This window comes from Coregonus clupeaformis, chromosome 18 (genome assembly GCF_020615455.1).
Source record: "Coregonus clupeaformis isolate EN_2021a chromosome 18, ASM2061545v1, whole genome shotgun sequence".
Lineage (NCBI taxonomy): Eukaryota > Metazoa > Chordata > Actinopteri > Salmoniformes > Salmonidae > Coregonus > Coregonus clupeaformis.
In genome coordinates this window covers 1663920-1685904 of record NC_059209.1, presented here as the reverse complement: position 1 = coordinate 1685904, position 21985 = coordinate 1663920, and the positions used below count along the sequence as shown (strand labels likewise).

Below are 21985 nucleotides of genomic sequence, written 5' to 3'. Positions count from 1 at the left end.
TAGTTGTCACACTAGTTTCCTCAAAGCTTAGTATGTAGCAAAGTTAACATGTACCTAGCATGTACCAACCTGTAAGCCCATGTGTGGTCTGCTAATAGAACCATGCTAACAACAGTCATTAGAGCTGTGGGCTCCTGCATGCTACATGCAACATGCTACAACTACAGTGAGGGAAAAAAGTATTTGATCCCCTGCTGATTCTGTACGTTTGCCAACTGACAAAGACATGATCAGTCTATAATCTTAATGGTGGGTTTATTTGAACAGTGAGAGACAGAATAACAACAAAAAAATCCAGAAAAACGCATGTCAAAAATGTTATAAATTGATTTGCATTTTAATGAGGGAAATAAGTATTTGACCCCTCTTAGTACTTGGTGGCAAAACCCTTGTTGGCAATCACAGAGGTCAGACGTTTCTTGTAGTTGGCCACCAGGTTTGCACACATCTCAGGAGGGATTTTGTCCCACTCCTCTTTGCAGATCTTCTCCAAGTCATTAAGGTTTCGAGCCTGACGTTTGACAATTCGAACCTTCAGCTCCCTCCACAGATTTTCTATGGGATTAAGGTCTGGAGACTGGCTAGGCCACTCCAGGACCTTAATGTGCTTCTTCTTGATCCACTCCTTTGTTGCCTTGGCCGTGTGTTTTGGGTCATTGTCATGTTGGAATACCCATCCACGACCCATTTTCAATGCCCTGGCTGAGGGAAGGAGGTTCTCACCCAAGATTTGACGGTACGGTACATGTCCCCGTCCATCGTCCCTTTGATGCGGTGAAGTTGTCCTGTCCCCTTAGCAGAAAAACACCCCCAAAGCATAATGTTTCCACCTCCATGTTTGACGGTGGGGATGGTGTTCTTGGGGTCATAGGCAGCATTGGCAACACTTTCACCCAGTTCTCCTCTGAATCATTCAGATGTTCATTGGCAAACTTCAGACAGGCCTGTATATGTGCTTTCTTGAGCAGGGGGACCTTGCGTGCGCTGCAGGATTTCAGTCCTTCACGGCGTAGTGTGTTACCAATTGTTTTCTTTGTGACTATGGTCCCAGCTGCCTTGAGATCATTGACAAGATCCTCCCATGTAGTTGTGGGCTGATTCCTCACCGTTCTCATGATCATTGCAACTCCACGAGGTGAGATCTTGCATGGAGCCCCAGGCCGAGGGAGATTGACAGTTCTTGTGTGTTTCTTTCATTTGCGAGTAATCGCACCAACTGTTATCACCTTCTCACCAAGCTGCTTGACGATGGCCCATTTCAGCCTTGTGTAGGTCTACAATCTTGTCCCTAACATCATTGGAGAGCTCTTTTGTCTTGGCCATGGTGGAGAGTTTGGAATCTGATTGATTGCTTCTGTGGACAGGTGTCTTTTATACAGGTAACAAGCTGAGATTAGGAGCACTAATACTTATTTCCCTCATTAAAATGCAAATCAATTTATAAACATTTTTACATGCCTTTCCTGGATTTTGTTGGTGTTATTCTGTCTCTCACTGTTCAAATAAATGTACCATTTAAATTATAGACTGATCATTTCTTTGTCAGTGGGCAAACGTACAAAATCAGCAGGGGATCAAATACTTTTTTCCCTCACTGTACATGCTGCATAATAAGGGCTACATGCTAAAGGCTACAGGCTAAAGGCTACAGGCTGTCTGGTCACTAGCAACACCTTGTTTTCTGTTTCTGTGAAACCCCCTGGAGGCTACATACTGAGCCCAGGGAGAGCCATTTACCGCGCTAGAGCTTGGAATTCCCCCTTCAACGCCCATCTGTTTGGGGAGAAATGGCATGCCACATGTGCATGCGTGCACAGACACATACACACACACACACACACACACACACACACACACACACACACACACATACAGACACAGACAAGAGAAAGATCCAGACGCAGACATAAACAGACATACATAACAATAACACACACACACACACACAGCTCACTTTACGTACACATTGCATACACATACACACCCTTCCAAATCTTGGGTAGAATGGTATGTGGAGATACTGTCTATCACACACACACAAACAGAGGTCAATTTGTATCAGGCCCTAGCAGCACCACGCTGCGTCACACTGGTGTGTTTGCCTCTAGACCCTCCAGGCCTGTTATTGTCATGTGGAGAGATGCCGCTCAGTCTATATCTGTGTTTGTCTTCCTATGTCTATACACACAGCTCTGTAACAGACTTATGTACAAAGCGAGAAGAGGTGGCCTCCCTACATGTAGAATGTGAAAGAGAGACAGTGACTCAGACCTGGACGCGTACCTTCTCACATACATTCTCTCTTCTCTGTTAATACTGCTGCTGGAGTCACTATAATTAATGTTTTGTCGGGCAGGCAGAGCAGTGGCGCTTATGAGCATAAGCAGAGAGCAATCTGGGAGGAAATGGAAGAGGAGAGGGAGATTGGTCTCTGGGCGGCTGCAGAATGCAGTAGGAGACCACTCCGATTGGTGCGCACGTTAAAGACTAACACTCAAGGCTCCTAATAATGGCCGGAACGGAGCAAATGGAATCGTGGTAATGCTCCAGCCATTACCACGAGTCCATTCTCCCCAATTAAGGTGGCACCAACCTCCTGTGACTCAATGCCACCTCGCCACCAACCACCGCTGTCATAATGAAAGGAACACAGAGATAGGGGAATAGGGGAGTCTCTCTCTCTTTCTCCTCATTCTCTCTTGCCTCATTCTCTATCGCTCTCCCTCTCTCTCACCCCCTCTCTCCCCCTCTCTCTCTCATCCCCTCTCTCTCCCTCTCTCTCTGAAATAAGTGCATTCCCTCTCTGTGCGTTGTTTAGGTTTTCCCCACAACCACCACATTGCCACCAATCTCCTCTGTAGAAACCCTTGTCACCCTAAATAATTAGAGTCTGACACAAGCAGACAGCACAGACAACCAAAATAAATAAATGTGGGCATGCATCGTAAATAAATAAAGAAAATACAAAATGAAGGGGATCCCTGCCAATTGAGACAGCAGGACCATCACATGTGGGATGAAAATAAGAAAAGGAGAAGAGAAGAGAGGGAAGAATGAGACGGGACAACCACCGTCTGTGGCGCATTCCACAGAAACACAAAGACGAGCGAGAGGGAAATATATCGCCATGTGGACAACGGAATCATCCAACCCTCTGTTTTTAGAAAGGGGGAATAGAGGAGGGGGGGCCCACTGTATGTCCTGAAAATAAGCATATGTTAGGGTGTGGTGGGGAGGGAAAAGGGGGGGAACTGGTGGGAGCATTGGTAAGGTTTATATGAGGGGATGGGGGAGCATGGAGGGGGTGAGCGGGAGTTCGGGAAACCTGCTGATTGTTGTGGCTGAGGTCACCCCAGTGTTTCCCTGTATTAGTGCTAGGTTGCTCGGAAGTAAAGTAGGGGATGGAGGGTTGGGAGCAGCTGGGTTGGCATTGCCAGGAGGGTGAGAAGGGGATTCTCTGTTAACCCGAAGCCACAAGATAAGGTCTAGAGTCCACAGAAAGGCGAGGGGAGGGGGGGACACTATCTCCCATTGTAGGGGGACACATGGGAAACCAAGATGGTGTTGTCACTGTTACTTTGTGTGCGGGGAGATTTGGTGGGCCGTGTGTGCAACAGGTCACCCTTAAAAGTATTTTAGGGTTAGTTAAATAGAGCTGGTTGGCATTTTTCAAAAATGTCTCAAGTGCAGAGCACTTGAAAGGATCTCTGTGATAGGCGAGGGGTGAGATCAGATCTTGTGGTACTTGTCTATGATTTTCATCTTAGTACACACACATGCTGTGGTAGTCACACATATCCTGTGAACAGATCTCCTGGTAAAAATGTACTGTAGCTATGGACACCTACACACGTGCATACACATACACACACATGCATTGTGCACACACACACACACACACACATACATACACACATGATCACTGAAACAAAGAGAGACACACACACAGACACACTCCAACAACTTACCCCAGTTTCAGGATGTGCGGTCCAGGCTAGTTCTGTTGTGGCCCACTTGGTGTCCATTAATGTTTCTGCAAACAGACAAAAGGAGACAAACACTTTAGCCAAAAAGGAACTGACACAGATGAAGTCAAGTAAACCTTCAACAGTTACCAAGATAACAGCATCATTCAAACACCAGTTCGTTCTGAAGTATTCTGCCATAATGAATAGATTCATTGACATTCCCCCAGTAGCCCTGACCAAAGTATGCTGAATCCAGGTAACTACCTTGTCCAAGGAGAGGAAATGACTTATTGATAGATAATAAGATAGTTACTACCACTCAGTAAGCTGCTGAACTTGAATAATTAGCTGAGAAAAATATTCTACATTTAGCGTAAAACTAATTTCATTTAATTACACATGTTTTTACAGGGCCAGGAAACAACAATGAGTTTCACTGAGAGACTATTCCGCTTCTTTCGCACGTGCAAATGAGGACACTCACACACACACACACACACATACACACACACACACACACACACACACACACAATCACACACACACACACACACACTTTGGGGTAACAATTTATAAAACTCAAGAAGATACTGTATATAACCTGAATAGAAGGCAAGGATAAGGGTGTCATAAACCCCCAGTAGCACAAAATAAAATCTCTGAAAGGTCAATATACTTAAATTTCCCTTGCTTTTTAAAAACCAGCAAATCCCCTTTCCCTCTTTTCTCTCTCCTTCTACTCTTCCCTCTTTCCATTGCCTAGGCAAACAGTCTTGCTGTGTGAGAGAGAGAGAAGAGAGAGAGAGTGTTGGGAGGGGAACACTATAAATGAACTATTTTACTACCTGGCACTTGGGAAGCAGTATTTAGCAACAGCATGTGTTATTATCCTACCACTCTGCTGTTCTACAAGACAGTAAAGATCATGGAATGGTGCGATGCCAAAAGTGAGCCAATGTTTGCATGTTGGCTCTCTTTGTCTCTGACTGTAAAATCGAAAGATGTTCCTTTTTTTCACAATTGCATTTTCCTTGAGAGAGAGCTTTTTTACATGTTCTCTCGCTCTCTCTCTCTCTCTCTCTCTCTCTCTCTCTCTCCTCTCAATTGAATTTCAATTCAAAGGGCTTTATTGGCATGGGAAACATATGTTTACATTGCCAAAGCAAGTGAAATAGATCATAAACAAAAGTGAAATAAACAATATAAAATGAACAGTACACATTACACTCACAAAAGTTCCAAAGGAATAGAGACATTTCAAATGTCATATTATGGCTATATACAATGTTGTAATGATGTGCAAATAGTTAAAGTACAAAAGGGAAAATAAATAAACATAAATATGGGTTGTATTTACAATGGTGTTTGCTCTTCACTGGCTGCCCTTTTCTTGTGGCAACAGGTCACAAGTCTTGCTGCTGTGGTATTTCACCCTATAGATATGGGAGTTTATAAAAAATTGATTTGTTTTTTAATTATTTGTGGGTCTGTGTAATATGTGTCTCTAATATATTCATACATTTGGCAGTAGGTTAGGAAGTGCAACTCAGTTTCCACCTCATTTTGTGGGCAATGTGCACATAGCCTGTCTGCCAATGGCGGCTTCTCTCAATAGCAAGGCTATGCTCACTGAGTCTGTACATATTCAAAGCTTTCATAAATTTTGGGTCTGTGACAATGGTCAGGTATTCTGCCACTGTGTGCCCTATGTTTAGGGCCAAATAACATTCTAGTTTGCTGTTTTTTTGTTAATTATTTCCAATGTGTCAAGTAATTATCTTTTTGTTTTCTCATGTTTTGGTTGGGTCTAATTGTGTTGCTGTCGTGGGGCTCTGTGGGGTCTGTTTGTGTTTGTGAACAGAGCCCCTGGACCAGCTTGCTTAGGGGACTCTACTCCAGGTTAATCTCTCTGTACGTGATGGCTTTGTTATGGAAGGTTTGGGAATCGCTTCCTTTTAGGTGGTTGTAGAATTGAATGGCTCTTTTCTGGATTTTGATAATTAGCGGGTATCAGCCTAATTCTGCTCTGCATGCATTTTTTTTGTGTTTTATGTTGTACACTGAGGATATTTTTGCAGAATTCTGCATGCAGTCTCAATTTGGTGTTTGTCCCATTTTGTGAATTCTTGGTTGGTGAGCGGACGCCAGACATCACAACCATAAAGAGCAATGGGTTCTATAACTGATTCAAGTATTTTTTGCCAGATCGTAATTGGTATGTCAAATTGTATGTTCCTTTTGATGGCGTAGAAGGACCTTTTTGCCTTGTCTCTCAGATCGTTCACAGCTTTGTGGAAGTTACCTGTGGTGCTGATGTTTAGGCCGAGGTACTGTATGTATAGTTTTTTGTGTGCTCTAGGGCAACGGTGTCTAGATGGAATTTGTATTTGAGGTCCTGGCAACTGGACCTTTTTTGGAACACAGATACACAGCTTTGTCTTACTGAGATTTACTGTCAGAGCCCAGGTCTGACATAATCTGTGCAGAAGATCTAGGTGCTGCTGTAGGCCCTCCTTGGTTGGGGACAGAAGCACCAGATCATCAGCAAACAGTAGACATTTTACTTCAGATTCTAGTAGGGTGAGGCCGGGTGCTGCAGACTCTAGTGCCCTCGCCAATTCGTTCACTCTTTCTCTCTCTCTTAGTCTGTTTCAAGTGTACCAGGTGAATTGACAGGACATTTGACATGAAAAAGGGAGCTAAAACAAATCTCCTTTTCCGACTGCAAATTCCTGCATTGAAACACTAACGCTGACAAAAGCAGATATTCTTGCACCGCATCAAACTCAAAGACCACTCTCTGTGAGTCAGACAAGCTTTGTAGCCTCTCTTTCTTTTGCAGAAATGTCCCATTGATGTCACCCTGTTAAGTATGAGTGATAGCATCTGAGAGAAAGTGTCAGTGTGTACATGATAGTATGTGTGTATCCACTTTGCTTAGGACTTCCCCATCTGACTCACACAACATTACAGTGTTATTGTCAGACCCCTTACAAGCAAGAAACCACACAGGGAGATGATGAGGTACAAAATTATACAGTGTAAAGCTACTAAAGTACATAGTCTTTTAAAACAGACCATGTACACCCTACATTACTGCTGACCTCACTGATAACGGCAGTGTGTGATACACACACACACACACACACACACACAGAGACAGTGCGTGGAAGGCCTGACTCAGTGTTAACCATGGAACATTCAGGACAGGAGTGTACGCACGTGCAGTGGCCCAGCCAGTAGGTTCTGCAGCTTTCTGTTTTGTTTGAGCTCTCGGCTGGTGTGTAAACAGTGTATACTACGGCAAAGCCCCCTCATTGTGCCCAGCAATGAAGAGTCAATCCTGAGTCAATGGGGCAGTGCACTGCCACAGTGACCCCTCCATAACCCGGATCGTCATCACTCCCCAAAATCAGAAAGGGCCACAAGGCCAGCAAGAGGGCACACACCGTGTCCATCCTCACTATGGAACTGCAATACAATCACTATGAGCCCGACATAAATGTTTTCCATACAAAATATAAGCCAAAACAACATAGTTTTTTTTTTTCTTCTTACTGGGCCATTGCAAAAAAAAGTATACACAGAGAGCTAACATGACTAACATGCTAGGCAAGAGAGCTCTTAAAGGCCCTGACAAATAAAACACTGACAGACAACTCTTGAAAGAAACAAAGATACACAGCTAAAAATATATTTTCCATCGTATCATTTTTAGCCCATTTTAACCTTCCAACTGTCCTTTTGAAGTTTTACGATGGGACACCACAATCTGAGAGAGTAACACTTGAGGATGTCAGACAGAGGATAAAACATCGATAGAGTAACGCTATAAAAGGCGGTGTCATAAAAGCAGTGTACTACATAAACTGGGGCAGTTGGCTATAGGATAGTGGCCAAACTGACATGCAAATTTATTCCAGTAAAAACTACATCATGGGAGGTGGCCCCCGGAGAGCCTGTCAGAGAATACAGATGCATTGGTGCTTTTATGCTTTTAATCCATCCATCCATCTATCTCTCTTTCTCTACCTCTCTTTCTTTACAACCCTTCATTTCTCTTTCTCTCTCTCTCTACATCTCTTTCTCTATCTCTTTATTTACTCTCTTCATACAGTATGTGAAGCTTTAGCTCTGTTGACTGTGTAATGATGGATGGTACAGTAAGTCTGGCCAGAGGTAGATGTTTTCCAACCACCTATACTGTACTGGTCCTCTGTAGCTCAACTGGTAGAGCACGGCGCTTGTAACGCCAAGGTAGTGGGTTCGATCCCCGGGACCACCCATACACAAAAATGTATGCACGCATGACTGTAAGTTGCTTTGGATAAAAGCTTCTGCTAAATGGCATATTATTATGATGGGCGGAAGATCCCTGAGTCATAGGGGATTGCTGAATAAAAGTGTTATTTACGATGTAGGTTAGCTCTACCCTACCTGGATCAGCACTGTGTACAGTGAGGGAGAGGTGCGGAGGAGGAGTGACACAAAAGCTATGATATAAACATGACTCACTGACCCTGGTTCATACACAGAGAATATAAACACCATGAAACATGGATGATAAAGGTAGTGCCGTGAGAACTGACACAGACAGACATCACACACACACACATACGCAGGCACACATATTAACATACAGGCAGGCAGGCACACAAACACACACACACACACACACACACACATACCCGACAAGGCCGGCCCCTATACTCTAATCTCCTAATGACAGAGCAGGCCTAATAACAGGGGGAGCTATTGAAACACTCGTTCCTATTGAGTCCGAAACACACAAACACACACACACAGCACCCAGGGTTACAAACCTCTTAAAATATTTATTTGTTCAAACAACCAGGCATCTCAAAAAAAGAAGAAAGGGGAACAGGGAATGGGGGAGAGGCAAAAGCACCATTATTGACACAGAAGAATGTGTCGTTTCATAGGCCTAACCTAACTCCCAGGCCAGGAAGAGCAGACAGGTGAGGGATTATCTAGTAGTGTGTTGCTAGTACCTACAAACACGTTGTTGTTATTTTTTGCAAGTAGCCTCTTTTTACCGTTGACCCCTCAACAGTTCAGTTACGGGAGGAGATATTTTCTAATTTGGTAGGGAATGTCAATGGATATTTGTTTGTGTTTCAGTGACTTCTTGAATGCTAAATGTTGTGTTAGCTCAGTTACGCTAACGTTAATTAGTGAATTCTCTCCAAAAACACGGTCAGCAACTACACTACAGTTTAGCCTGTCTTCAAAATTCTGATGATCTTTCTTTTTTCTTTTTCAGCATAAACCGTTGAACACACACTTCAGCGTTTCTGTCTCGAGTTCCTCTCTTTCGCCAGTTAATTATCGTTTTTCTCTCTTCCGAGCGCCTTTGTTGTGTCATTCCAGAGAAACACACCGGCACATGGCAACTCGGCTTCAACAAAGGCCAAGCCTGCACCGTTGCCAAACACTTCAGCTCTGTTTAGCCACAAAACAGTGAAATGTGTCAACAATGACGAGAGGACCCCCAACGTTAAACGTATTAGTGCTATATTAGCCTAATTGCTTTGTAGGCTGCTTTTGTTGCTGCTGCTTTTATCAAGCCAAGAGGAGAGGGCGAGGCAGAGAGAGAGAGGAAAATAGAGAGAAAGAGAGAGAGAGAAAGAGGAGAGAGAGAGGAAAAACCCTATTTAAATTCAAATGGGGCAGGCAGCCTCTCTCCCTTTGTACCGCGGTACACTGCCATGATTAGGAGGGGACCCCCGTTTTGTGCTAATTGGTTGACGGGCTTGATGTAGGTGGCTGTGGAATTCCCTCAAAAGACCCCCTTCTACCCACCCCACACCTCCCCCCAAATCACCCCATCTCCCATGACACCTCGCCCCTAGCCCCCCTACTCTCAACCTCGCCACTCGCTGTCACTCATGCCACAATGGCTGTCGCAGAGCGCTTGCCTCTGTGTACTAACAGGGTTCCACTGTCAATGCTGGGTAAATGAGCTCTCTCACTGCGGGCTACACTAATGAACACAGTCTTCAGGGGCCACACAGTTTGTTGGCCCCCACATTTACTTGGCTTATCAAACAGATTCCAGAGTTAATAGTGTTAAAGGTTCCTCTGACTGTTTGCCTCATTGCTTGGTTGGCTAGCCATTTTTATGCAGCGTTTAATAAATGGTGGCGGTGTGGTGACTACGATAAAATGCAATTAATATATTTAATTTTGTTGGCAGCCTAGACAGCGGTGGCAACAGTAAAGTAGATGACGGGATAGAAGCAAAGGCCTTTGACGTGACAAACAAAACATAAAGGGAGTGTAGGAATTGAGTGGGGATCTGAGTTCACGTAGGCATCATGAAGGGAGAGGAGTCATGGCCACGGGGAGTTAAAATGAAGACTGGAGCTTTGATCACGTTGGTGGAGTAGAGTCTCAGACATGGGCTTGTTCTCAAACTGAAACAACTGAGAAGGGAAAGGCTGACTCAAGCACAATATTCCTCTGGTGGTGTGTGGATTTTTGGAGTGTGTGTATGTGTGTGCGTGCCTGTGTGTGTGTGTGCATGCGTGCGTGTGTGCTTTCAAGAGCTCATGAAGTCTATACTAGTTCCTGTATTGCCAGTGGAATGGGTCTCTTTTGTCTTTTCTGCCATTCTTTCTTTCTCTCGCTCAGCCCCCCTCTCCACACTCCCCCTTTTCTTTCGCTACAACTTGTAATTACAGAGCAGAGAGGATCTGACGAACAGGTAGCCCCTAGGGCGGCTGTCTGCAAACCAGGTGTGCCTGTCCTGTGTGTGTGTGTGTGTGTGTGTGTGTGTGTGTGTGTGTGTGTGTGTGTGTGTGTGTGTGTGTGTGTGTGTGTGTGTGTGTGTGTGTGTGTGTGTGTGTGTGTGTGTGTGTGTGTGTGTGTGTGTGTGTGTGTGCGTGTGCGTGTGTGTGTGTTTGTGTGCAGTACTGCTGATGCTGACAGTATGATGACGGGACTTTAATGATAGTGTTCAGGTCTTGTCTAAGGGGAAGCTAACATGTCTAAGAGAAGACTAACTGCTTTTATGGCCATGTTTCACCGTATGACGTTACGCTGTCGGGCTGCGCACGCACACAAACACCGAAACTCCTCCCCTGCTCTGCGATGTAGTCATCCTCAACCCCAAACTGATTTATGACACTCAGACCATGTGATTTCAAATAATCTAGATCCGCCATGTATTGGGCTCTAATTACAGGAAATCACGCATTGGCTTGGATTTCTGAGGGACCATTTTTTCACTATACCAGATCTTAAAGGATTAGTTCACAATTTTTTAAATCAAATCTCTATTTTGATGTAAATGGCAAGGGTCCAGACACTTTTTTTAGTGATTTCACTTCGTTTTCTCCCGAGTGGTGTAGTGGTCTAAGGCACTGCATCGCAGTGCTAGCTATGCCACTAGAGATCCTGGTTCGTATCCAGCCTCTGTCGTAGCCGGCCACGACCGGGAGACCCATGGGGCAGCACACAATTGGCCCAGGGTAGGGGAGGGAATGGCCGGCAGGGATGTAGCTCAGTTGGTAGAGCATGGTGTTTGCAACGCCAGGGTTGTGGGTTCGATTCCCACGGGGGGCCAGTATAAAAAAATTAATAAAAATAAAGGTATGCACTCACTAACTGTAAGTCGCTCTGGATAAGAGCGTCTGCTAAATGACTAAAATGTTTTGAGAAACTATTCCCACCCACAATAAACTTCCTCATTGCTTGATCTGCAGTTTTCCCTACCAGCTGTGCTGCTTCTCTGTGTAGCCCACACAGCACAGCTGGTAGGGGAAACCGCTCGAGTCACACATAATGGAATATAATGTTGTAGATAAAGTTCAAAATAACACAATTTCATGTGTACAACATCTAAAGACCTGCATCACTATACTGAGTGCTTTGCTGTTTCTAAGGACGTATTTGGGTGTTTTGGAGCCTTTGTTCACGTTTTTACGTAGCCCCCATACTGCAGAACGAGCAATTGCGGTTGGAGTAAGTTTCTCAAAACCAAGTGAAATTGCTAAAATATTGTCTGGACCCTTCTATAATATGTCATTTACATCAAAAATAGAGATTTTGTTCAGAAATAGTGAACCAATCCTTTAAAAGGATTTCATTCCACTTTATCCGATTAAACTTTCCTCCATTAATATTTCTTTACTTATTTAACCTTCTTCAGAGATAATGTTTGTCTTACTACTTCAATCTAGTAATTGCACACATTTGCCATCGCAGCAAACATGAATACAGTGCTGTATTTAGTCTAGTCATCAATCAATCTTCAAATCACTGTGTGAGTTGTTTTCAAGCAGTCTCGGTCTGCCAGTATGTCTGTTTGATTCTATAATCTGATATTCTCAGCGATGACTCAACTGCCTGGGTTGAAAAATACAAACCAAGGTAGGAGCAGGTTTACCCTTGCCCATAGCATCTGCATATGGAAATGGAGATCTGACCGCTGTGTGTGTGTGTGTATGTGTGTGTGTGTGTGTGTGTGTGTGCGTATGTGTGTGTGTGTGTGTGTGTGTGTGTGTGTGTGTGTGTGTGTGGCCACAAGTGTGTGTGTTAATGTGTGTGAATCTGCAAGTGTGTGTGTGTGTGTGTGTGTGTGTGTGTGTGTGTGTGTGTGTGTGTGTGTGTGTGTGTGTGTGTGGCCACAAGTGTGTGTGTTAATGTGTGTGAATCTTCAAGCCTGTGTGTGTGTGTGTGTGTGTGTGTCTGTACAGCCAGCTGTTGGTTGAGATCAGTATAAGCTCACACTACCTTCAGGCTACAAGACCAGGATTATGATTCATATTTAAACACACTGTAACCACAACCCTTGTGTATTGATTGATTCATAGTACCTACTCCATAATCGTGACAGATAAGCACGCGATCACACACTCATTCTCAGGTACACGTTCCAAAATCCTATAAAAAGCCCTCCATGATACCGAAAATAGCCACGTGCTGCACGCTCCATAATATCAAACAGGCCATTACCCAGCTTTCAATCCCGTCTATTTATACCTCGACTCCTCTCTACCATACCATTTTAACATCACTTACTTTGGCACCCATTCCCCACAGCTATTCTCCTATGCCGAACAACATTTCTCTCTTTAATTACACTTTTAGAACCGATAGCGGCCGTCAACGTTTGGCTGTTAGGTTTGGCTGACCAGGCCAGCTAGCTTGAAAAGTTGTGTGGCTGTAAATGTGTGCTGTGCTCACGAAATGTCAATCTGTCACTGTCACTACTTTAGCCATACAGACAACCAGCTAACTAGCCACGAAATAGAGATTAGAATAATTGATATTTATCTGTTGGATTTAGGTTATGGTTTGTCATGTTTGCTAGTTACAGATATTCATAGGCTATACATTGCCTCGTTTCCCTATTATTTGACAGCTTGCTTAGCTGTCGCGTTATGGTAGAAGCCCGCACAGTGGAGCTCAAATGATATTGAGTTACAGTGACATTTGTTTATATAGCCAGTTGCTTGTTTTGTCCTGTTTCTACTGGTGCTATTCATTTTTAACTAATCGGCTAACATTATCTAACTCTGTAGTTGTCTGTCAGGCAAGAAAACGAGAGTTGAGTGGAGGCGACAACATTGTGCTTCGCTCGCGACGCTGTCACTTGATCGTCTCACTCCCTCCCTACAAAAACAACCAGCTAACTAAGTCATCTGACCATGGGTCTTACATTTACATTACATTTTAGTCATTTAGCAGACGCTCTTATCCAGAGCGACTTACAGGAGCAATTAGGGTTAAGTGCCTTGCTCAAGGGCACATTTACGTCATTTAGCAGACGCTCTTATCCAGAGCGACTACAAATTGGTGCATTCACCCTATAGCCAGTGGGATAACCACTTTACAATTATACTTTTTTTTATTTTTTTTTATTTAATTTAATTTTTTTTAAATTTTTTTGGGGGGGGGATTACTTTATCCTATCCCAGGTGTTCCTTAAAGAGGTGGGGTTTCAAATGTCTCCGGAAGGTGGTGAGTGACTCCGCCGTCCTGGCGTCGTGAGGGAGCTTGTTCCACCATTGGGGTGCCAGAGCAGCGAACAGTTTTGACTGGGCTGAGCGGGAACTATGCTTCCGCAGAGGAAGGGGAGCCAGCAGGCCAGAGGTGGATGAACGCAATGCCCTCGTTTGGGTGTAGGGACTGATCAGAGCCCGAAGGTACGGAGGTGCCGTTCCCCTCACTGCTCCATAGGCAAGCACCATGGTCTTGTAACGGATGCGAGCCTCAACTGGAAGCCAGTGGAGTGTGCGGAGGAGGGGGGTGACGTGAGAGAACTTGGGAAGGTTGAACACCAGACAGGCTGCGGCATTCTGGATGAGTTGTAGGGGTTTAATGGCACAGGCAGGGAGCCCAGCCAACAGCGAGTTGCAGTAATCCAGATGGGAGATGACAAGTGCCTGGATTAGGACCTGTGTGTACCATATATAGCCTTTATGGTTATAATCTAACTCTGCTGGTCATCTATGAGCATATTTATGAACGTCTTTTTGTGTGCTCTATGATGTCTGAATATCCATCAGTCTAATGAACATATATGCACACAGTGAATCGAGACACAATCTGGCCACTAAGGGCTTTATAAAATGATTTTGATTGATGATTGAATAGTTGAATGCAAGTGCTGTATTGCTTTATGATGATTATAAGTGTGTTTGTGTGAAATGGGATTTGAAATGGGATTGATTGAAAGTGCTGTATAGCATCATGATTTAGTTTAGTTGATTAGGATTCCCATTAGCTATTACACATGCAGCAGTTACTCTTCCTGGGGTACCACATGATTATACTATATACTGTGTGTGTGTGTGTGTGTGTGTGTGTGTGTGTGTGTGTGTGTGTGTGTGTGTGTGTGCTCTGTCTGTCTGTCTGTCTCTCTCTCTCTCTCGCTCTGTTACTCTGTTCCTCTAGGTCAGTGAAAGTGAGGGAAGTGATGTGGAGAGTCAGGGCTCAGCAGCAGAAGGCAGGGAGGAAGAGGAGTTAGAGATGATTGGAGGGATAGAGATGTGGAGCGAGGACAGAGGAGTGTTGCAATGCAACAAAATAGGAAAAATGCCAAGGGGGATGAATACTTTTGCAAGGCACTGTTCCTATGTATAGTACCCTGAGGGCGGCGTCGGTAGACTAGTGTGGGGGACCCTGCAAAGGCCCCTTCCCAGAAACCACAGGCGCTGGTCCCTGAAGGCATTCAAAATGCAGCTTGTGCATACACTTTGTGATGGCTACAGTGGCAGGAGCCAAGAGTGTGGCACCAGGAGGTTTGGACCGAGTTGTCACTCATAATTTGAAAGGAAACCACTCCCTGGTGAAGTTTGAAGGGCGCAAGAGAGGGTGTGTGGTGTGCATCTGGAGTGGATGCAGGGCAAAGAGTGGGAGAAGTGTAGAAACCTCCTTTGGGTGCTCTATGTGTTCTGTGCCACTTTGCAGGATGGGGCTGTGCTTTCAAAAGTCCCATGACATGTTGTAGGCTAAATGCAAACACTAAAGTGACGGTGTAAAATACGAATTTGTCCTAGAAAACGTTTAGGGAAATTGCGTATTTATATATTTATATATTAAAGAAGAGGTTAAAAGTAAGTTAACTTGTAATTGTAATTTGTTCCTTGTTTTTGAGCTATGTCTGTTTGTTTGAAATGTTTGAGAAAAATAGCTTTATCTTGAATATTCTCAGTAATCTACAAAAACATTATAGAATTCTATTGGGGTCTAAAGGGTTAAATGTGTTTCCAAAAAGGGGAATAGGGTGGTGGAGTAATTTATTGGATAAGATAAGGGCGTAGTGATATGCTTTGATTTGTTTCTTTGTCTGGCCCAAACGGCTAGGCTTCTGATGAATCCTCAGTAGATCTAGCTAATGAGAAAAGCCGCTCGCCGTTAACAAGCCCTGATAAGAGCCATATGAGGAAGTGTGGACAGGAATATATATGAGGCCTCAAGCCCCAGGGCTAGTTCTGTCTCCTGTCTGTCTGTCTGTGTGTGTGTGTGTATGTGTGTGTGTGTGTGTGTGTGTGTGTGTGTTTGTGTTTGTGCTCGTGTGTGTATGGACGCATAGTATGTGTGTGTGCATGTGTGTGTGTGTGTGTGTATAAATTCACCTGGCGCCTCTCTCTCTTACAGGGATTTTTGCTTTTAAGTGTGTGGATTATGGTTGTGACAGTGGGTGCCAAACCTCAGTGACACCGTCCCGACATATTTAGTTCACAAACAAACACGCAACAAGCTTTACCAGCCAATATAATCCTAGAGCCAAGAATCTCCCCTTAGGTCACCTATACTCAAAACATCTCTCTCTCTCTCTCTCTCTCTCTCTCTCTCTCTCTCTCTCTCTCTCTCTCTCTCTCTCTCTCTCTCTCTCGCTCTCTCGCTCTCTCTCATATATATATATATACAGTGGGGGAAAAAAGTATTTTGTCAGCCACCAATTGTGCAAGTTCTCCCACAAAAAGATGAGAGAGGCCTGTAATTTTCATCATAGGTACACGTCAACTATGACAGACAAATTGAGAAAATATTTTCCAGAAAATCACATTGTAGGATTTTTATTGAATTTATTTGCAAATTATGGTGGAAAATAAGTATTTGGTCACCTACAAACAAGCAAGATTTCTGGCTATCACAGACCTGTAACTTCTTCTTTAAGAGGCTACTCTGTCCTCCACTCGTTACCTGTATTAATGGCACCTGTTTGAACTTGTTATCAGTATAAAAGACACCTGTCCACAACCTCAAACAGTCACACTCCAAACTCCACTATGGCCAAGACCAAAGAGCTGTCAAAGGACACCAGAAACAAAATTGTAGACCTGCACCAGGCTGGGAAGACTGAATCTGCAATAGGTAAGCAGCTTGGTTTGAAGAAATCAACTGTGGGAGCAATTATTAGGAAATGGAAGACATACAAGACCACTGATAATCTCCCTCGATCTGGGGCTCCACGCAAGATCTCACCCCGTGGGGTCAAAATGATCACAAGAACGGTGAGCAAAAGCCTACCATCTGTAACACACTACGCCGCCAGGGACTCAAATCCTGCAGTGCCAAACGTGTCCCCCTGCTTAAGCCAGTACATGTCCAGGCCCGTCTGAAGTTTGCTAGAGTGCATTTGGATGATCCAGAAGAGGATTGGGAGAATGTCATATGGTCAGATGAAACCAAAATATAACTTTTTGGTAAAAACTCAACTCGTCGTGTTTGGAGGACAAAGAATGCTGAGTTGCATCCAAAGAACACCATACCTACTGTGAAGCATGGGGGGTGGAAACATCATGCTTTGGGGCTGTTTTTCTGCAAAGGGACCAGGACGACTGATCCGTGTAAAGGAAAGAATGAATGGGGCCATATATCGTGATATTTTGAGTGAAAACCTCCTTCCATCAGCAAGGGCATTGAAGATGAAACATGGCTGGGTCTTTCAGCATGACAATGATCCCAAACACACCGCCAGGGCACGAAGGAGTGGCTTCGTAAGAAGCATTTCAAGGTCCTGGAGTGGCCTAGCCAGTCTCCAGATCTCAACCCCATAGAGAATCTTTGGAGGGAGTTGAAAGTCCATGTTGCCCAGCGACAGCCCCAAAACATCACTGCTCTAGAGGAGATCTGCATGGAGGAATGGGCCAAAATACCAGCAACAGTGTGTGAAAACCTTGTGAAGACTTACAGAAAACGTTTGACCTGTGTCATTGCCAACAAAGGGTATATAACAAAGTATTGAGAAACTTTTGTTATTGACCAAATACTTATTTTCCACCATAATTTGCAAAAAAAATCATAAAAAATCCTACAATGTGATTTTCTGGATTTTTTTCTTTTCTTCATTTTGTCTGTCATAGTTGACGTGTACCTATGATGAAAATTACAGGCCTCTCTCATCTATTTAAGTGGGAGAACTTGCACAATTGGTGGCTGACTAAATACTTTTTTCCCCACTGTATGTATATATATATATATATATATATATATCACTAAGCTGAATAGGCCTATGTGACAGAGCTTGATATGTGGCCATTGCACATTTTAAGACCACTGCATGAGCCCATAGAGCCACACATTGCATATAAAGCTGCATTCAATGTATTGCCACATACATTCCCAGTGTGTGTGAGAGAGAGAGAGAGAGAGAGAGAGAGAGAGAGAGAGAGAGAGAGAGAGAGAGAGAGAGAGAGAGAGAGAGAGAGAGAGAGAGAGAGAGAGAGAGAGAGACTATTATCTTGTCTCTGTGTTCCTTTCATTACGAAAGCGGCAGTTGGTGGTGAGGTGGCCTTGAGTGTTAGTGTTTAACATGCTCTCTGATCGGAGTGGTCTCCTACTGCAGTCTGTAGCCGTCCAGAGACTCATCTCTCTCTCCTCTTCGATCTCCTCCCAGATTGCTCTCTGCTTATGCTCATAAGCACCGCTGCAGCTAGCGACTGGAACGAGCTGCAAAAAACACTCAAACTGGACAGTTTTCTCTCCATCTCTTCATTCAAAGACTCAATCATGGACACTCTTACTGACACTTGTGGCTGCTTCGCGTGATGTATTGTTGTGCTGTTGTCTGTGCCCAATAATGTTTGTACCATGTTTTGTGCTGCTACCATGTTGTGTTGCTGCCACGTTGTTGTCATGTTGTGTTGCTGCCATGCTGTGTTGTTGTGTTAGGTCTCTCTTTATGTAGTGTTGTGGTGTCTCTCTTGTACAGTCGTGGTCAAAGGTTTTGAGAATGACACAAATACTAATTTTCACAAAGTCTTCTGCCTCGGTTTTGATGATGGCAATTTGCATATACTCCAGAATGTCATGAAGAGTGATCAGATGAATTGCAATTAATTGCAAAGTCCCTCTTTGCCATGAAAATGAACTTAATCCCCCAAAAACATTTCCACTGCATTTCAGCCCTGCCACAAAAGGACCAGCTGCCATCATGTCAGTGATTATCTCGTTAACACAGGTGAGAGTGTTGACGAGGACAAGGCTGGAGATCACTCTGTCATGCTGATTGAGTTAGAATAACAGACTGGAAGCTTTAAATGGAGGGTGGTGCTTGAAATCATTGTTCAAATCATTGTTCTTCCTCTGTTACCATGGTTACCTGCAAGGAAACATGTGCCGTCATCATTGTTTTGCACAAAAAGGGCTTCACAGGCAAGGATATTGCTGCTAGTAAGATTGCACCTAAATCAACCATTTATCGGATCATCAAGAACTTCAAGGAGAGAGGTTCAATTGTTGTGAAGAATGCGTCAGGGCGCCCAAGAAAGTCCAGCAAGCGCCAGGACCGTCTCCTAAAGTTGATTCAGCTACGGGATCGGGGCACCACCAGTGCAGAGCTTGCTCAGGAATGGCAGCAGGCAGGTGTGAGTGCATCTGCACGCACAGTGAGGCGAAGACTTTTGGAGCATGGCCTGGTGTCAAGAAGGGCAGCAAAGAAGCCACTTCTCTCCAGGAAAAACATCAGGGACAGACTGATATTCTGCAAAAGGTACAGGGATTGGACTGCTGAGGACTGGGGTAAAGTCATTCATCTGATGAATCCCCTTTCCGATTGTTTGGGGCATCCGGAAAACACCTTGTCCGGAGAAGACTACCATCAGTCCTGTGTCATGCCAACAGTAAAGCATCCTGAGACCATTCATGTGTGGGGTTGCTTCTCAGCCAAGGGAGTGGGCTCACTCACAATTTTGCCTAAGAACACACCATGAATAAAGAATGGTACCAACACATCCTCCGAGAGCAACTTCTCCCAACCATCCAAGAACAGTTTGGTGACGACCAATGCCTTTTCCAGCATGATGGAGCACCTTGCCATAAGGCAAAAGTGATAACTAAGTGGCTCGGGGAACAAAACATCGACATTTTGGGTCCATGGCCAGGAAACTCCCCAGACCTTTATCCCATTGAGAATTTGTGGTCGATCCTCAAGAGGCGGGTGGACAAACAAAAACCCACAAATTCTGACAAACTCCAAGCATTGATTATGTAAGAATGGGCTGCCATCAGTCAGGATGTGGCCCAGAAGTTAATTGACAGCATGCCAGGGCAGATTGTAGAGGTCTTGAAAAAGAAGGGTCAACACTGCAAATATTGACTCTTTGCATAAACTTAATGTAATTGTCAATAAAAGCCTTTGACACTTATGGAATGCTTGTAATTATACTTCAGTATACCATAGTAACATCTGACAAAAATATCTCATAACACTGAAGCAGCGAACGTTGTGAAGACCAATACTTGTGTCATTCTCAAAACTTTTGACCACGACTGTAGTGATGTGTGTTTTGTCCTACTTTTTATTTATTTTGCCCCCGTTCCCACAGGAGACCTTTTGCCTTTTGGTAGGCCGTCATTGTAAATAAGCATTTGTTCTTAACTGACTTAACTAGTTAAATAAAGGTTAAATAAAAAATGTAAATACCCGACAAAACCTACCCGACAAAACATTCATTATATTGACTCCAGCAGCAGTATTAACATCTAGCCCGGATGGGTCCCAGACCAAATATATGAAAATGTGATAGCAGGAAGCACCACGGCTATCCAAGGGGAATGGGGAACACAGACTGTCTGTGTGGTTGTATTGCCAAGGGAGGCCCATCTCCCTCTCCCGCTCCCTCTCCCTCTCTCTCTCATATGTATAGCAGACTCTAAAGAACACACTCATGCAGGCACTGGACATGCATGCACACACACACACACAAACCATCCTTCTGCTTGCGCAGGGAGAACTGGGGACATAGTCTGTGAAGGTTACTTCCCATGCTAATGCGAGGTTCCACTTGGTTTGTGGATCAACACCTTGCACAGTAAACAGTGTGCTGCTATCACATGAGAATGTGAGCCACCGTGCACGTACACACTCGTACACACACGTAGACGACGGCCATCCCTGATACAGTACATGCCCCAATTTATACACGCACGCACACACACACACACACACACACACACACACCGATACAGGCTTGTCCAATGACAAAATCCTGCTTGTCCTCTGTGTAGCTTAACACTGAATGAGTCTGAATGGGGACTGGCTCTATATAAAAAAGAGGGCTTAACTTCCAGCTTAACTGTTCTGTATGAATAGCTATTGAGTCTCTTTTTAACTGCCGTTATGATTATCGGCCTTTGATATAGCCATCATGCCAACATATCGGATTGTCTTACAGTCTTTACAGTCCACTTGTACAGTACCATGTAATGATTGTGTTCAATCTAATTAGCGATCACTGCTTCAACGTTTCTATGAACAGCTGGTTGTCTGCAGTGGACGGCCGTGATGTGGTGGTTGCACATTTTCCACATACCAGTGGTTTTCAATTACTTTATAATGGTCGACAATATACCATGGAGAGCTCAAAACCCTTGAGGTTTGAACATGTTTTTATTTGATGTTTCCTCCCTCTTGAGTAACATAAACAAAACAAGAAAATACCAGAATGTAAAATGCATGGGCTCTCAAGCTTTTAAGGAGGAATTATGAGACTATCCGAGCAACTGACATTGATTTATTAAGACGTGCCAGCTAATTTTTTTGTCAGTTATCACCTGTGAGTGATGTTAATTTCTGAGGTATGTCTTCATGTACCTGGGAGAGAGAAGAAGAAAAAAGCTATCCTAAGAGTTCCAGCTTTACCACAGTGTAATAGATGAGTTTTTTCCCCTCTCTTTTTTCTCTGTATTTCTATCCCTTTCTTTTTCAAACAGGCTGCTAAGGAGCTCCAGGTGAGGCGATAGCCTCGGGGCGAGCTAGCTAGCCAGAGCTCGACTGGCGGTTCTCACGTTATGATCATTAAAAAGAGAGAGAGAGAGAGAGAGAGAGAGAGAGAGAGAGAGAGAGAGAGAGAGAGAGAGAGAGAGAGCTCGTTAATGTTTACTTGCCCACTCATTTCCCATTCAGGTCAGGAGCACAACAACAAAGGCAAGGTTAGGGCAGTTACAGGCAGGAATGCAGCCAGCCAGGTCAAGGCTTTAGGGCTGTGTTGCTGGCTGCTGACACAAGCTCTGACACACACACACATACACACACACCT

The 21985-nt window shown here is 44.2% G+C and overlaps 1 protein-coding gene across 3 annotated transcripts in view; it reads right to left on the bottom strand.

The window, feature by feature from the left end:
• Positions 1-21985, bottom strand: part of LOC121533787 (ephrin type-B receptor 3-like) — a 106040-nt gene that overhangs the window by 47410 nt on the left and 36645 nt on the right. For all 3 annotated transcript variants that reach the window (XM_041840022.2, XM_041840023.2, XM_041840024.2), the window contains exon 2: positions 3969-4033. In XM_041840022.2, the coding sequence (XP_041695956.2) occupies positions 3969-4033 (65 nt within the window). The remainder of the gene's footprint in view (positions 1-3968; positions 4034-21985) is intronic.